The 18,218-nt window shown below is 38.5% G+C and overlaps 1 protein-coding gene across 2 annotated transcripts; it reads right to left on the bottom strand.

Moving 5' to 3' along the window:
• Positions 1 to 885: 885 nt before the first annotated feature.
• LOC118370865 (protein Largen-like) lies at positions 886 to 16,395 on the bottom strand. Of its 2 annotated transcripts, none has more exons than XM_035756076.2 (3): positions 16,112 to 16,395; positions 9,068 to 9,970; positions 886 to 1,856 (listed from the first exon to the last, which is right to left on the bottom strand). In XM_035756076.2, exons 1-2 carry the CDS (start codon positions 16,247 to 16,249, stop codon positions 9,236 to 9,238), a joined length of 873 nt encoding a protein of 290 aa, XP_035611969.1. In that variant the 5' UTR covers positions 16,250 to 16,395; the 3' UTR covers positions 886 to 1,856; positions 9,068 to 9,235. The 2 variants fall into 2 exon arrangements, with proteins under 2 accessions (XP_035611969.1, XP_035611970.1); XM_035756077.2 differs by having other exon boundaries at positions 9,073 to 9,970.
• Positions 16,396 to 18,218: the final 1,823 nt, after the last annotated feature.

The raw sequence follows: 18,218 nt of genomic DNA, 5'->3' as shown, positions 1-18,218 counted from the left end.
ATTATAATTATATTTATTCCATGTTTGTTTTTTTACATTGAACGTCTTCAGCTAATTGGGACGATGGTCTTACATGGTACAATGATTACATTTTTTATTTAACCAGGCAAGTCAGTTAAGAACAAATTATTATTTACAGTGATGGCCTACCCCAGCCGACGCTGGGCCAATTATACGCCGCCCTATGGACTCCCAATCACAGTCGGATGTGATGCAGCCTGGATTCGAACGAGGAACTGCAGTGACCCCTCTAGCACTGAGATGCGGTGCCTTAGACTGCTGCGCCACTCAGGAGCCCAGATATCAATTGTCTTCCTTTTGCCTCTTATCTTCGTTCACTTTGAAATAGGTTTTTGACTCTCACTGGAAATCTGAGATAACGACAGTAGCACTAGCTTGGATGAGCATTAATACTAACTTTTTCATTTGACTTACAGAGGGGTGATATACTGTAGGTCATTGACCTTTCAAATAGCTTTAGACGCAGGCATTACCATTTCAAATCAACACAATCAACACATACTTGAAATGATTCTGTAATTAACATGTTAAAGGAAAAACAAAGTATAAAGACTAACATAAGTGCAAAGTGCAAATGATGTCCAGAGATGTGGACATTGTTTCCCCAACACGTCATTGACAATGTTTTTTTATTTCCCGAGAGAACAGTTACATAGTCCGCATCGACTAAGGGTGGGCCGAAGTGAGGTGCACTCCAGTTGGTGGATCCTAACAGCCGCTCCAGGAAATGCATAGCAGACCTCAGCGATGACAGGAGGAAGTGGAAAAAGAATCAGTCATGCATTCATTCAGTATCATTCCTCCTCTGATAAGCACAACAATGTATTTGGTTTAATCTAGTTTGCTTTTATATATATATATATATATATATATATAGTCTCACTATATAAATAAATGATCCAGATATGCCCTGCAGAAACGCATGTACTTTCAGAAGAATGACAGCCTTCTTTAAAACACGCCTTTCATCCCACGGAGTAAAAAAAATATCCTCTTTTTAAATGTTACAATCTCTTTAGAAAGGTTTTATAAATATATAAATATATACAAATAAAATGTAATGCATGTTATTCTTGCTTTAAGTGCATGCCATATCTTTGCAAGCAACTTGCATGACATTGATCACACATAGGTTTCTATACGCTCAACATAGCATTCCGAACACAAATTAGTGAACATCCTCAATACCTATATTTTAGCCATTTAACTTGCCTCATATTGTATGTTGGATTTTCAATACGACACATGTATGTATTTCATGTTCCTGTATATTAAGAGCAGTCACTGCAGATCAACACATCTTGTCCAGCAGATTTTACTGGCTGTTTATGTCTAATATCCCACAATTCACAAAAACCTGTAACCAACACATACAATTATGAACTGAGTGTGTCTGTTCTTGTTCAAATTATGTCATAAGAAAGTAACATGAACATGGTTATGTTTCTCTCTTTCTCACTTTCAATAGGAATGTCTGCTATAAGCAGACTTCCCACCCTTGAAGAGTTCTCAGAATGCTGGGGACATCAGTAATTCCACTGCCTATAATTATACATAGAATCTCCATTTCAATTGTAAATGAACCAGTCACATTTGGATGCAATGTTTTCATCTTATGTTTGCATTACATTTGAACTTTTACCATGCTTATCCCATGAATAAAACTGTGCTACTATGTCTTACAATTCTCTATGAGGATGAATTATTTGGCCTTGGCTCAGAGGATTTGGTATTCTGTCAACGGTAGGGAGCCTCGTTCTCAGTGACTGTATGATGAACCAAAATTGATCCGTTTCATGTCAGTAAAGGCTGTTTCGACTTTTACCCAGAAGGACCTGCAGGGGAAACAAGGAAAACACATTAATGTGAGCATTCTGATAGGAAGAGGGAAATGCAATTGAACTTGCATAACAGCAGTAGCCATGGGAATGAACAGATTAAAAAAGAACATGACCACAATTCAAATAAAAGGATGGGGATGTTTTTTTGGTCAGAACATTATTTCACAATTCCTTTCAGTACATTCAAGGTTACATTAAACTTATTTGTTCATAAAATCACAAAAATGGTGAACAAAATAGTACATTGTGAATTCTCTTATGTTTTTGATGTGCATGCAGCTACACCATAATAGCCAACATCAATAATCCAGTATGTGGTCGGAACCTTACACTTTCAAACTCACAGATAGATGTTGGTCAACTTGAATGCCTTGTACTTTGACTAAAAATCTTTATCTAATCATCAAATTTAAATGGATTACTTCAATTGTGATTACACATTATAGTAGAATGTTGATACTGTCCCTTTCTTTACAGTTTCTGGGTGACATAAAATCTTCTGCATTTTAAGTGTCAGACAGAGGAAGTGGCAGACAGAGGAACTGTGTGTGTTTTGTACATTCTTCATAGTCTCTTGACCAATTATTCCGCTTGACAAATTCTTGACTGTAGATCTGTACAGCTGTATCACAATTTGAAAAACAAACAAGTCCCAATTGCAATATTGTTTATCTTAAAAAAGGAGATGCAGCTGATGTCTCTCCTTTTAGTCTCCAAAGGAGCATAATAATCTGATGTCTCTCCTTTTAGTCTCCAAAGGAGCATAATAATCTGATGTCTCTCCTTTTAATAGTCTCTAAAGGAGCATAATAATCGGATGTCTCTACTTTTAGTCTGTAAAGGAGTATAATAATCTGATGTCTCAATCTGATGTCTCTCCTTTTAGTCTCTAAAGGAGCATAATAATCTGATATCTCTCCTTTTAGTCTCTAAAGGAGCATAATAATCTGATGTCTCTCCTTTTAGTCTCAAACAGAGCATAATAATCTTATGTCTCTCCTTTTAGTCTCCAAAGGAGCATAATAATCTGATGTCTCTCCTTTTAGTCTCCAAAGGAGCATAATAATCTGATGTCTCTCCTTTTAGTCTCCAAAGGAGCATAATAATCTGTTGTCTCTCCTTTTAATAGTCTCTAAAGGAGCATAATAATCTGATGTCTCTCCTTTTAGTCTCCAAAGGAGCATAATAATCTGATGTTTCTCCTTTTAATAGTCTCTAAAGGAGCATAATAATCTGATGTCGCTCTTTTCAGTCTCCAAAGGAGCATAATAATCTGATGTCTCTCCTTTAAATAGTCTCCAAAGAAGCATAATAATCTGATGCCTCTCTTTTCAGTCTCCAGAGGAGCATAATAATCTGATGTCTCTCCTTTAAATAGTCTCTAAAGAAGCATAATAATCTGATGCCTCTCTTGTCAGTCTCCAAAGGAGCATAATAATCTGATGTCTCTCCTTTTAGTCTCCAAAGGAGCATAATAATCTTATGTCTCTCCTTTTAGTCTCCACAGGTGCATAATAATCTGATGTCTCTCCTTTTAGTCTCCAAAGGAGCATAATAATCTGATGTCTCTCCTTTTAGTCTCCAAAGGAGCATAATAATCTGATGTCTCTCCTTTTAATAGTCTCTAAAGGATCATAATATTCTGATGTCTCTCCTCTTAATAGTCTCCAAAGGAGCATAATAATCTGATGTCTCTCCTTTAAATAGTCTCCAAAGGAGCATAATAAATCTGATGTCTCTCCTTTTCATAGTCTCTAAAGGAGCATAATAATCCGATGTCTCGCCTCTTAATAGTCTCCAAAGAAGCATAATAATCTGATGCCTCTCTTTTCAGTCTCCAGAGGAACATAATAATCTAATGTCTCTCCTTTAAATAGTCTCCAAAGAAGCATAATAATCTGATGCCTCTCTTTTCAGTCTCCAGAGGAGCATAATAATCTAATGTCTCTCCTTTAAATAGTCTCTAAAGAAGCATAATAATCTGATGCCTCTCTTTTCAGTCTCCAAAGGAGCATAATAATCTGATGCCTCTCCTTTTAGTCTCCAACGGAGCATAATAATCTGACGTCTCTCCTTCAAATAGTCTCCATAGGAGCATAATAATCTAATGTCTCTCATTTTAGTCTCCAACAGAGCATAATAATCTGATGTCTCTCCTTTTAATAGTCTCTAAAGGAGCATAATAATATGATGCCTCTCCTTTTAGTCTCCAACGGAGCATAATAAACCGACGTCTCTCCTTCAAATAGTCTCCAAAGGAGCATAATAATCTAATGTCTCTCATTTTAGTCTCCAACAGAGCATAATAATCTGATGTCTCTCCTTTTAGTCTCCAAAGGAGCATAATAATCTGATGTCTCTCCTTGAAATAGTCTCGAAAGGAGCATAATAACCAGATGTCTCTCCTCTTAATAGTCTCCAAAGGAGCATAATAATCTGATGTCTCTCCTTTAAATAGTCTCCAAAGAAGCATAATAATCTCATGCCTCTTCTTTTAGTCTCCGAAGGAGCATAATAATCTGATGTCTCTCATTTTAATAGTCTCCAAAGAAGCAAAATAATCTGATGCCTCTCCTTTTGGTCTCCAATGGAGCATAATAATCTGACGTCTCTCCTTCAAATAGTCTCCAAAGGAGCATAATAATCTGATGTCTCTCCTTTTAGTCTCCAAAGGAGCATAATAATCTGATGTCTCTCATTTTAGTCTCCAACAGAGCATAATAATCTGATGTCTCTCCTTTTAGTCTCCAAAGGAGCATAATAATCTTATGTCTCTCCTTTTAGTCTCCAAAGGTGCATAATAATCTGATGTCTCTCCTTTTAGTCTCCAAAGGAGCATAATAATCTGATGTCTCTCCTTTTAGTCTCCAAAGGAGCATAATAATCTGATGTCTCTCCTTTTAATAGTCTCTAAAGTATCATAATAATCTGATGTCTCTCCTCTTAATAGTCTCCAAAGGAGCATAATAATCTTATGTCTCTCCTTTAAATAGTCTCAAAAGGAGCATAATAAATCTGATGTCTCTCCTTTTCATAGTCTCTAAAGGAGCATAATAATCCGATGTCTCTCCTCTTAATAGTCTCCAGAGAAGCATAATAATCTGATGCCTCTCTTTTCGGTCTCCAGAGGAGCATAATAATCTAATGTCTCTCCTTTAAATAGTCTCCAAAGAAGCATAATAATCTGATGTCTCTCCTTCAAATAGTCTCCAAAGGAGCACAATAATCTGATGTCTCTCCTTTTAGTCTCCAAAGGAGCATAATAATCTGATGTCTCTCCTTTTAATAGTCTCTAAAGGAGCATAATAATCTGATGTCTCTCCTTTAAATAGTCTCCAAAGAAGCATAATAATCTGATGTCTCTTCTTTTAGTCTCCGAAGGAGCATAATAATCTGATGTCTCTCCTTTTAATAGTCTCTAAAGTATCATAATAATCTGATGTCTCTCCTCTTAATAGTCTCCAAAGGAGCATAATAATCTGATGTCTCTCCTTTAAATAGTCTCAAAAGGAGCATAATAATCTGATGTCTCTCCTTTTAATAGTCTCTAAAGTATCATAATAATCTGATGTCTCTCCTCTTAATAGTCTCCAAAGGAGCATAATAATCTGATGTCTCTCCTTTAAATAGTCTCAAAAGGAGCATAATAAATCTGATGTCTCTCCTTTTCATAGTCTCTAAAGGAGCATAATAATCCGATGTCTCTCCTCTTAATAGTCTCTAAAGGAGCATAATAATCTGATGTCTCTCCTCTTAATAGTCTCCAAAGGAGCATAATAATCTGATGTCTCTCCTTTAAATAGTCTCCAAAGAAGCATAATAATCTGATGCCTCTTCTTTTAGTCTCCGAAGGAGCATAATAATCTGATGTCTCTCATTTTAATAGTCTCCAAAGAAGCATAATAATCTGATGCCTCTCCTTTTAGTCTCCAACGGAGCATAATAATCTGACGTCCCTCCTTTAAATAGTCTCTAAAGAAGCATAATAATCTGATGTCTCTCCTCTTAATAGTCTCCAAAGGAGCATAATAATCTGATGTCTCTCCTTTAAATAGTCTCCAAAGAAGCATAATAATCTGATGCCTCTCTTTTCAGTCTCCAAAGGAGTATAATAATCTGATGTCTCTCCTTTAATAGTCTCCAAAGAAGCATAATAATCTGATGCCTTTCCTTTTAGTCTCCAAAGGAGCATAATAATCTGATGTCTCTCATTTTAGTCTCCAACAGAGCATAATAATATGATGTCTCTCCTTTTAGTCTCCAAAGGAGCATAATAATCTTATGTCTCTCCTTTTAGTCTCCAAAGGTGCATGATAATCTGATGTCTCTCCTTTTAGTCTCCAAAGGAGCATAATAATCTGATGTCTCTCCTTTTAATAGTCTCTAAAGGATCATAATAATCTGATGTCTCTCCTCTTAATAGTCTCCAAAGGAGCATAATAATCTGATGTCTCTCCTTTAAATAGTCTCCAAAGGAGCATAATAGATCTGATGTCTCTCCTTTTCATAGTCTCTAAAGGAGCATAATAATCTGATGTCTCTCCTCTTAATAGTCTCCAAAGGAGCATAATAATCTGATGTCTCTCCTTTAAATAGTCTCCAAATAAGCATAATAATCTGATGCCTCTCTTTTCAGTCTCCAGAGGAGCATAATAATCTAATGTCTCTCCTTTAAATAGTCTCTAAAGAAGCATAATAATCTGATGCCTCTCTTTTCAGTCTCCAAAGAAGCATAATAATCTGATGTCTCTCCCTTTAGTCTCCAACGGATTATAATAATCTGATGTCTCTCCTTTAAATAGTCTCCAAAGGAGCATAATAGATCTGATGTCTCTCCTTTTCATAGTCTCTAAAGGAGCATAATAATCCGATGTCTCTCCTCTTAATAGTCTCCAAAGGAGCATAATAATCTGATGTCTCTCCTTTAAATAGTCTCCAAAGAAGCATAATAATCTGATGCCTCTCTTTTCAGTCTCCAGAGGAGCATAATAATCTAATGTCTCTCCTTTAAATAGTCTCTAAAGAAGCATAATAATCTGATGCCTCTCCTTTCAGTCTCCAAAGAAGCATAATAATCTGATGTCTCTCCCTTTAGTCTCCAACGGATCATAATAATCTGACGTCTCTCCTTCAAATAGTTTCCAAAGGAGCACAATAATCTGATGTCTCTTCTTTTAGTCTCCGAAGGAGCATAATAATCTGATGTCTCTCATTTTAGTCTCCAACAGAGCATAATAATCTGATGTCTCTCCTTTTAGTCTCCAAATGAGCATAATAATCTGATGTCTCTCCTTTTAATAGTCTCTAAAGGAGCATAATAATCTGATGTCTCTCCTTGAAATAGTCTCCAAAGGAGCATAATAATCTTGGATTACTTCACAATTTTCTCAAAAATGCCCTCTCTCTCTCTCCCAATATGTATGAGATGTATTATTAGCACTCTGATGTTTTGATAATGTACTGTAGGTGAACATGATATCTCCATTATGGACGGAACGCCTCTGGAACAAAACTGTATTATTTGTCTTTTCACTTTCCTTTTTGTTTAATTTATTTTCACTTTATTTCAATTTAGGAAGCTTGTATCCAATTGAAATTAAAGACCTAACCAAGTGATACATGTTGAGTATATCAACAATTGTGTCTGACACTGTAGTTCGATATGGAAGAGTATGATAGCTAATTGTTAATTGAAACAACTGTAATTGTGTCACATTTATGCATATTCCTTTTTGCCAGGTCGGCAAGTGATGATGTCACGCAGAATTTTTAACCATCAGTTTTGCACAACAAGTTTTACACCAGCATTCTAAATGTCTAGAATAGTTTCCCACCCACAGGTACATGCAGAACATGTACTGTAGCTGGGTGGGTGGGATTCATCATTGCGATAGATATCTCTATATATAGTTCTGCTGTGGGCACACTCTTGTGGAAGTCTTTTCTAATCACCCTACAATGCCCATTTCCTTTTAGTACATTTATGCATTTATGTATTTCAAGGGAATTGTGCTTAATTTGTTAGTATTCAATATGACATACATAGAGCTGTACTACTTGATGAAGGTTAAGACATTTATGTTATTTCTCCAGAATAAAATGTTTTTTACTAATCTCATCCACAATGCGACCAGGCGAAGCAAGCCTGCAGGGCATAAGCTGATATCGCTACATCCTTCATGGCATTCCTCATGTTTGTTACATTTTTTCATGTTTCTGTTTATTTAAAATGCTTGAATAAGCACCAATCCCTATCTAAATGTTGAATGCGGGTTAGTAAGCTTGTCCATGAGAGCAAAGACATTGAATCTCAGCAGCGTTCACAACCCACTTTTTTGTCTTTGTTCCCACAGACTCACACACATTTTACACACACATCGCTTTCCCATGTCTACTTTAGAGCATTGTCAACATTTGTGTTGGTACAAAGGCAGTATGAAATAGTGTTATCGGCACAGTAATAGCCTAATCCTGCTCATTAGAAGGCTTGCTAGTAGGAGGTGCTACTATTTCCATCCACCTCCAGGGTATGCCTAATTTCTTCCCTTCCAAAGCACTGAAATGCTTTCATACCCTTTTGATCATTCCTTTCTGAATGACACGATAACATAATGAAGCACCCACACACAGCCACTACTGTTTAATTACAGTTCTATACATGTATGGTAAATTAAGATTTAAAATACCAACATATGTTGAATGGTAATATATCTAACTAAGATTTAACCTCAAAACATCTGAGGTTAAACGCTTTCGAATAGTGTCTGTTCAGTCCACCATGGGAGATTTGACATGGTTCGTCTTCGCAAGCTAAACTCAATGTGACTATATTTATTTGACATCTTCCTATAACCTAAGCCACCAGTAGATGTTGCTCTAGATTCAGTAGTGTGACACACCCTCCCCATCTCAAGAAGTGAAGTATGGCAGTGAATCAATATCGGGTGACAAAAGATAGTATATGCCATCATTGTATTACTGTCTCAGCCCTATACACAGAGGTGTACTGTAGAATCTGGGTCAGCGGTCGGATTTGAGGCAAGATTGATTTGTTGTTTAACCCAGAGCATAAATGTTCTAACACAGCTTCTTGTTTCTAAAAACATCCCTTAAAAAAATATGATACAATGTTACTTCACATCTCTCAAACCAATCCTGCCAAACCCTTACACTAGCAGGACAGTTGTTAGCTGCCACTCACTCACCTCACCGTTCATTCTCTCCTTGTGCATTTCTGAGCTCAAGGCCACGTCTTCTAGCGCTCTTTTTTCCTCATCGTTTAGATAATCCACGTTTGACTGGAGTAGAAAGTGCTCATGAAATAGAAAACACTATAAATTATTTAGAAATATTTAAATTAAGGGTGATTAACATCAAACCGTTGTGGTGGTTGATTTTCGAAGGATGGTTTTCTGTGGTTTCAGGGAAGGGTTAGAATGAGGCACACAAGGCAGTTTTGTAGGAGGGAAACTATGGCTGACACTTAGACCGCCATTTTCTAACGTGAGCTGGGATGGTGGTGAGGAGGAGGAACACTGATGGACAGGGCTCATGTCATCAGTACATTCTGTCTGTAAGGGCATATCTGTGTTGTCAACGTCATATTGCAGGTCACAGTCAGGGCAGTACCCGTGATACTGGACCTTTTCACTGAATCGGACCCTCTCCCGGGTTGCCTGGGGGCATTTGGTCTTTTCATGCCGTAGCAAAGGCATAGGCATACGTCCTCTCTCTTCCTTTGTACTATTGGAGATGCAACACGATAAGTCTCTGTTTGGCTTCCCTGGGAAAACACCATTACGCATAAGAGTCCCGTTAGCCTTGGCTAGTAGGCTCCCTGATAGTGGGTTCTTGTTGTGCTCCTCTGCTTTGATAGGTGTCAGCCTGGGAGGGGGCAGCGGAGGGTGGGGCTTCTTCATCACGGTCAGGATGGCGTGGCTGACAGATGGGGGCCTAAAGATGGCGATCTTGATCTTGTCGATGCTGGAGGCTGTGGTGGTGGTGGTGGTGCTGCTAGAGCTGCTGTTCAGGGTGTCTGTCTTGGAACTGTCTGTCATCTCCTCCTCCAGCTGTAGGTCACACGTGAGGGAGTCGATCTCATGCACAACCTGCACCAGGAGAAAAAGAAAAGGAGAACATATTTAGTTTGACAGACAAAGAAATATAATAGACTAATAGAGTAGAAAATACAGCAGCAGCCAAAATGTTACCATATGAAGCACTTGTTGTTGTGCAACCTGGCTAGTAAATAGTTATGCCAGGGGAGGGGGCTTCTACTAGGCTAACATATGGAATTGTTTTAAGATGGTCATACCAAGGATCATTTACCCATTTGAGTTTGAGTTTTAGGAACCCTTTAGGTATATAACCAAAAAATATATGTATACTGTATATAAAAAAAATATTTGATCAAACATTGAATTTGGCCTTACTGCTATTAGCCCATAGAAACACATTGAATAACAGATTCATACATAGTCCAAAAAATGTGTGCAAAGGAATTTTGTTTTAAAGTGTCTGTCCTATAGCTGAGAGATATAAGAAAGATATGGAAATGATTTGTAATTATTTTTTTTTACCCATATTTACCCCATTTTTCTTTTGCACTGAACTACTTCCATATAGATATACACTACATGACCAAAGGTATGTGGACACCTGCTTGTCTAACATCTCATTCCAAAATCATGGGCATTAATATGGAGTTGGCCCCCCCTATGCCATCTATTCTTCTGGGAAGGTTTTCCACTAGATGTTGGATCATTGCTGCATGGACTTGCTTCCTTTCAGCCACAAGAGTATCAGTGAGGTTGGGCACTGACGTTGGGCGATTTAGGCTCGGCTCACAGTCGGCATTCCAATCCATCCCAAAGGTGTTCGATGGGGTTGAGGTCAGGGCTTTGTGCAGGCCAGTCAAGTTTTTCCACACTGATCTCGACAAACCATTTCTGTATGGACCTCGCTTTGTGCACGGGGGCATTGTCATGCTGAAACAGGAAAGAGACTTCCCCAAACTGATCCCAGAAAGATGGAAGCACAGACTTGTCTAGAATGTCGGAATAGAGCTAAGCACAGGTATGCTGTAGCGTTACGATTTCCCTTCACTGGAACTAAGGGGCCTAGCCAGAACAATAAAAAACAGCCCCAGATAATTATTCCTCATCCACCAAACTTTACAATTGGCAGTTTACATTGGGGCAGGTAGCGTTCTCCTGGCATCTGCCAAACCCAGATACGTATGTCGGACTGTCAGATGGTGTAGCGTGATTCTTCACTCCAGAGAGCGCCTTTCCACTGAGTCCAATGGCGGTGAGCTTTACACCACTCCAGGTGACGCAGGCATTGAGCATGCTGATCTTAGATTTGTGTGCGGCTGCTCTACCATGGAATCCCACTTAATGAAGCTCCTGACGATCAGATGATGTTGCTTTCAGAGGCAATTTGGAACTCTGTAGTGAGTGCTACAACTGAGGATGAACTATTTTTATGCACTACGCGCTTTAACTCTCGGCGATCATGTTCTGTGTGCTCGTGTGGCCTATCACTTCGCGGCTGAGCCTTTGTTGCTCCTAGACGTTTCCACTTCACAATAACAGCACTTTTGACCGGGGCTGCTATAGCAGGACAGAAATTTTACGAACTGACTTGTTGTAAAGGTGGCATCCTAAGACTGTGCCACGTTAAAAGTAATTGAGCTCTTCAGTATGGTCATTCTACTGCCAATGTTTGTCTATGGAGATTACATGGCTGTGCCCTCAATTTTATACACCTGTCAGCAAAACGTCCAACGTGTATGTGTTCGTGAGAGTCTCACCTTTTCATAGAGGCATATTCATATGTAGCCAAACAGTTTGGACGCTACTGCAGACGTTTTCGTGAGAAGACCAATTTTTGGAATGTCTCAAGGTCTGACAAACACTGCTGTAGCTCGGCCACCTTCCACCAAAGATGCGGAAGGCCGTCATTGGTGGATGCGGTAGAATGAGACATAGACGTGGACATCGACTCTAAGGCGTTATAAAGGCCCACTGCAGTCAAAAACTTGTTTTACAGTGCCTTCAGAAAGTATTCACACATTTTCCACATTTTGTTGTGTTGAATTTAAAATAGATTAAATTGAGATTTTGTGTCACTGGCCTACACACAATACCCCGTAATGTTCAAGTGGAATTTTGTTTTTAGACATTTTTACAAAGATGATATTTTTTGGCGTCAATAAGTATTCAACCCCTTTGTTATAATAAGTTCAGGAGTAAACATTTGCCTAACAAGTGACATAATAAGCGGCATGGACTCACTCTGTGTGCAATTGTAGTGTTTAACATGATTTTTGAATGACTACCTCATCTCTGTACCCCACACATACAATTATAAGGTCCCTCAGACTTGCAGTGAATTTCAAACACAGATCCAACCACAAAGACCAGGGAGGTTTTCCCAATGCATCGCAAAGAAGGGCACATATTGGTAGATGGGTAAAAATCAAAAGCAGACATTGAATATCCCTTTGAGCATGGTGAAGTTATTAATTACACTTTTTCATGAGGACCACCACAGGAAAGGAAGACCCAGAGTTACCTCTGCTGCAGAGGACAAGTTCATTAGAGTTACTAGCCTCAGATTTCAGCCCAAATAAATGCTTCACAGAGTTCAAGTAACAGATACATCTCAACATCAACTGTTCAGAGGAGACTGCGTGAATCAGGCCTTCATGGTCAAATTGCTGCAAAGAAACCACTACTCAAGGACACCAATAATAAGAGACTTGCTTGGGCCAAGAAACACCAGCAATGGACTTTAGACCAGTGGAAATCTGTCCTTTGGTCGGATGTGTCCACATTTGAAATGTTTGGTTCCAACAGGCGTGTCTTTGTGAGACGCAGAGTAGGTGAATGGATTATCTCCGCATGTGTGGTTCCCAAAGTGAAGCGTAGAGGAGGAGGTGTTATGGTGTGGGGGTGCTTTGCTGGTGACACTGTCAGTGATTTATTTAGAATTCAAGGCACACTTAACCAGCATCGCTACCACAGCATTCTGCAGCGATACGCCATCCCATCTGTTTTGGGATTAGTGGGACTATCATTTGTTTTTCAACAGGGCAATGACCCAAAACACACCTCCAGGCTCTGTAAGGGCTATTTGACCAAGAAAGAGAGCGATGGAGTGCTGCATCAGATTATCTGGCCTTCACACTTACCCGACCTCAACCCAATTGAGATGGTTTGGGATGAGTTGGACCACAGAGTGAAGGAAAAGCAGCCATTGAGTGCTCAGCATATGTGAGAACTCCTTCAAGACTGTTGGAAAAGCATTCCTCATAAAGCTGGTTGAGAGAATACCAAGAGTGTGCAAAGCTGTCGTCATGGTAAAAGGGTGGCTACGTTGAAGAATCTAAAATCTCAAATATATTTTGATATATACTTTTTTTGGTTACTACATGATTCCATATGTGTTATTTCATCATTTTGATGTCTTCACTATTATTCTACAATGTAAAAAATAAAGAAAACCCCTTGGAAGAGTAGGTGTGTCCAAACTTTTGACTGGTACTGTATGTAAATTAGATATTTATGTATTTCATTTTCAATAAATGTGCATTATATGGTATTGGGGGTAGATGGGTGAGAAAAAAACTTTCTGAAGGCACTGTATATAATGTATATTTCCACACTATGTGGTTGGAATAATATTGTGAAATTGTGAAAATGATGATAATGTCCTTCGAGTGTAAGAGCTGTTTGAAAAGTCTGCCTGAAATTTCAGCCTGTTTTGGTGGGATGGAGTTTTGGCCTGCCTGGTGACATCACCAGGTGGTTAATTAGTTAATAGACCAATAAGAGAGTTTTCAAACCTCTTCCAATAACAGCTTGTCTTCCGTCCCTGCCCACTCAGACCACTCACAGACAGTCATAGCTACATTTTTGCTTGAGAAATTGCTCATTGCTGAGAAGCTATTTTTGCTTCTTTTTGACCATTTTAGTTGAAAACAATCACAGTAAGGTACTTAATTGTTACCAGAAATTATTTGATATGGAAATAAAAACTGCTTAATTTGGCATTTAAACTAATGAATTATTCTAATAACTTTGTAGACATATGGTCCTCTCAAGCCAGATTCGCATGCAACACAACAATATTACACAGTATTCTCTGATTAATTGCAGGTCGTGTTTGATTAATTAATTTGCTAGACGTGTATTTGTAAGGTAAGGGCAAACTAGAACCTACCCATGATAATCCAATGAAAAGAACACACACCAAGCTGTATGAAGACTCTAAATCAAAAGCAAGACCCTCCGGCTATAGCAATATTAACTTGATAACATACATGATCAGTTTATATAATAATGAATTCTGTGAGTATGCTCTTGCACGTGTTGGATATATTAAGATTAAATTGAAATTGTTGAAAGCACATACTTGGCCCCTCCATACATTCATGGTTGAGGTGATAATAATATACCTAAATGACAGGCAGTGAAAATTGCAAAGACATCTCTTTGTAGCAAATTACTACATCTTCCCTTAGGTATGTTTACTAGTTTTGAGTAGAAATAAACCTTGATTACTCTATGTGTATGTGCATGTATAAAATACACAATGTTCAACACTATTATGGAGAGAGTCTGAAATGACTTGTTATTTTGTAATCTATTACTGACACAATACCTACTAATTAAGACCTATGGTATAAGTTGCCCATCATTTCACATTTCAGTGGTATCCAATACTTTGCCAAACCATATCTGCGAACAGTATCCACATAGTATACCATTTTAAAAGTCATTATATTTTAAAGTAATTGACGCTAGTGAAGTAATATCAGCATATCCACATTTAATGGAATATGAAACTGAGGTTGGGTAAAAAGCTCATGTAGAGTGAAATCTCCATGCAGTCTTAAATGGATCATTTAGTGGGACACAAAAGAGAGTCACAGTATCCATTGCAACATGCTTAGGGGCATGATGGTTCTCTCTGTGCCAAGCATCTGGGTTCAGCTCCTCTTAAACATAGGCTTGAATCCAATAATTCAAGTGTGTGAGTTGCACTAGATAAATACTGCATCTAAATGGGATTTACTGAAACATTGACTTTGACAATGAACTGACAATCCCCGAGGTGGGTTGTTTTAGTAGTGCACACTCTCCTAAATAGAATATTGATTTGTATGTTTTATTTCTTATTTAACCTTTATTTAACTAAGCAAGTCAGTTAAGAAAAAAAATCTTATTTACAATGGCGGCCTAGGAACAGGGGGTTAATTGCCTTTATCTGGGGCAGAAGAACCGATTTTTACCTTGTCAGTTCAGGGATTCGATCTCGCAACCTTTGGGTTAGATCGACGCTCTAACCACTAGGCTACCTTCCGCCCCAGATTGATGTTTCTATAACATTGTGTTTAATTCAAATACTTGTTGAAAATGTTGAAAGATCAGCATTATGTCAGAGGAAATGTGTGTCATGTATCCATCCATTACATCCATCAATTAAGAAGAACAGTGTAGGTTTCATCTAAAGTGACAACCTGTCGTGTAAGGGTGGGTATTTCAGGGCCAGCAGGCCGGACAGTTCCTTTCGTACAAGCATCTAGGTAGGCTACATCCACGCGTCAAAGCAGGTTAGATTGCGTGTCATTATAGGGACGATGGAAGACCACAAGGATCAATGTGTGAAATCAACAGAAAACAAATATAGTATGAGTTAAATGAATGAATGCTCTAAAATTGATATTCCTAACAATTGTATATCACTTAGACACAATGACAGCGCTGACACAATCCTGATACTGTAACAAGGTGCCTATCGAGAAGAGAGCTGCTGTATAATTTGACAGAAGACAATTATAATAAAAACAGTAGGCTAGACTGCATTTAGATGATGAAATGCAATGCAAAACCATACCGGTGAACTACACGTGATTAATCATGATACATGTTTGCACTTAAATGATCAAAGCCCAGTGTTCGCACTAAGGCGCAGCTGCGTTGTCATCCTTCGCACATACAACGTGTCCTATATGTCTTTCATGTTCACTGATAAAGATATGTGGTCACATACGAAAGGGCAATGCACAGGCCATGGACTTAATTATATCTGAGCCTTCAGATGTTTATTATAGAACAATCAGTTTCCCAATCAGTAAAAAATATATATCCTAAACATACCTGCATTAAAACAAAACAATGTTCATCTCAAATAAAAAAACACAAAACATAAACCAGACATAGGAAACCTATTCCACTAACCTCTTTGAGTTCCTTGGCTACATCCCTCAAGTCTCCCAGTATGGTCTCCAAATCCTTCACGATAGTCTTGATCTGCTTTTTGACTTTAACTTTGGAGACTACTCCTTCAGCAGATTCTACATTTGATGTCCCTGACATTCTTCGTTGGCACAACGTATTTTTAAGGATTACAAGTAAATCCTTCCGCTGCCGTCAGACCACTTTGCCTATGCATTTTAATGTTCTGTTTTCTTCACTTTCCTCCCATACAGGCTAAATCACGCAATAATGTAGCGAAGCGTGGTGACAGCGTCCCGGCCAGCACGCATGCGCAATAGAGCATAGCAAAAATAATATTATCTTAAAAATGTTTAATAAAATAATGTTGCTGAAGAGGTGTTTCTAGACAGTCACTCGTGATCATTCCGCCGTTACCTTTTAACATTTCTGTCAAAAATACAAATGCTGATATGTCACATTTCCTTGTGGCAAGATGCCTAGTCAGATATTCGGTCCGTCATTTTAATCAGACTGAAATAATAAGAGAATGAAAAGGAACATGGTACATAGTACACATCAATCCAATCCAAGTCCAATATTCTAATCATAATGGTCCATAGGCTGCGCCAGACATCCCCATTGAACGGATTGTCTCTAAAAAAGACATTTATATTCTATAGGTTACATACGACAGGCATAATATATTCATAGACTGCAGTTACTTTAAATGACAAGTGATAATAATCCCTTCTTCACATTGCATCTACATCGAAGCCTCCGTGGTGTCTGATAGCCTGCCCATACACCAGGGGAGAGAATGGTCTCTGCACGGCTGCGCGTGTCATGACACGCGCGCCGCAGAAGCAGGTCACCTTAGGCTGCTCTTCATGTTTTGATTCGAAAAGTGATACATTCGTGTTACTCACCATTATTTCCATAGTGTTATGGTTAAAACAATGTTTCCCGAACCGGTACACGTGACGTGTCATTACCCTCAGCCAGCACATAGGCTATGTCATCTATTCCAACACTAGCACACCCGATTCAAGTAGCCAACTACAGTTGGATCAGGTGTACTAGATGAAATAGCCTTTAGATCACATTCGTCGAACGGCTGCGGTTCCCGATGACAGGTTCCTGGGTTAAAGCATGGCTGCATTGAAGCAGTTTGGGAAAGTTTTGCACATTTCTATGCTTTTGTTTGGGGGGTAAATATTACGGCCTCTTTAGACTTTCTAACATAGGAACAACATAGAAAGCTTTCCAACTAACTATTACATAACATTCATAAAGTTCCTGGAATATTTCCCAATGGGCTTGTTTCTTCTGTTTGGACAACTCATCTTATATTGCCTGCATGTTTATATGAGAAAAGCTTTTGACTTCTGCTTTTTGGGTGATTATGCCTATAGACAAACTTTAAGATGTAATGAAATAATATTTCCAACCATACTAATCGGGAATACTGTAGGCTTTTAATGGGCAGGGTAATTTACTCTTGAAGATCTCACATCCAAGTTAAGCAATCACATCCATCATCATTGACCTGTGTGTGTCTTGCACACAACACAAGGCATGGATTGCTTCTCCAGGGTAAGCAGTCATTTATAATACTTAGGCCCCACTTGGACATCTAGTTCAATTTTGGAATAAGGGTGCTTCTGGTTTGGTCTGTATCCTCAAACCTTGACCTAAAACATGCCTAGGCTATTTTTGGCCATATATGATCAGAGACAGGTGTGATCAATGATTTCATTTGAATAACTTCATATAGGCCCTATGATACGGTAGGCTATGTGAACAGACTAGAGATATTGGCTTTGTGAAGCTGTGGTTTTTAATTTGAGAAAAAAAATGAAAGGACATTTAAATGCTCCCACTGCTTTTCATTGATTTTCTCATAATAATGCAAAATGCTGAAGGCATACAATTGCAAGTATGTATCAGTCCAAGTTGAGTCAGTCAAACGCCCACTAAATTGTCATAATTCTTCCTCACTCAAACAAAGTCATTTGGCTGGTAGTGCTGTAGCCTTAGTTGTATGTCAAGAATTTATCTAAGATCCCATGATTGAGGAGCCCTTTGAAAAGTGCTCACCTGTATGTCTTATTGGCCAGAGTCAGAGCAG

Source organism: Oncorhynchus keta, chromosome 14, assembly GCF_023373465.1.
Source record: "Oncorhynchus keta strain PuntledgeMale-10-30-2019 chromosome 14, Oket_V2, whole genome shotgun sequence".
NCBI classification, from domain to species: Eukaryota; Metazoa; Chordata; class Actinopteri; order Salmoniformes; family Salmonidae; genus Oncorhynchus; species Oncorhynchus keta.
Note: the sequence above shows the minus strand (reverse complement) of the source record. Positions and strands in the feature narration are given on the sequence as shown.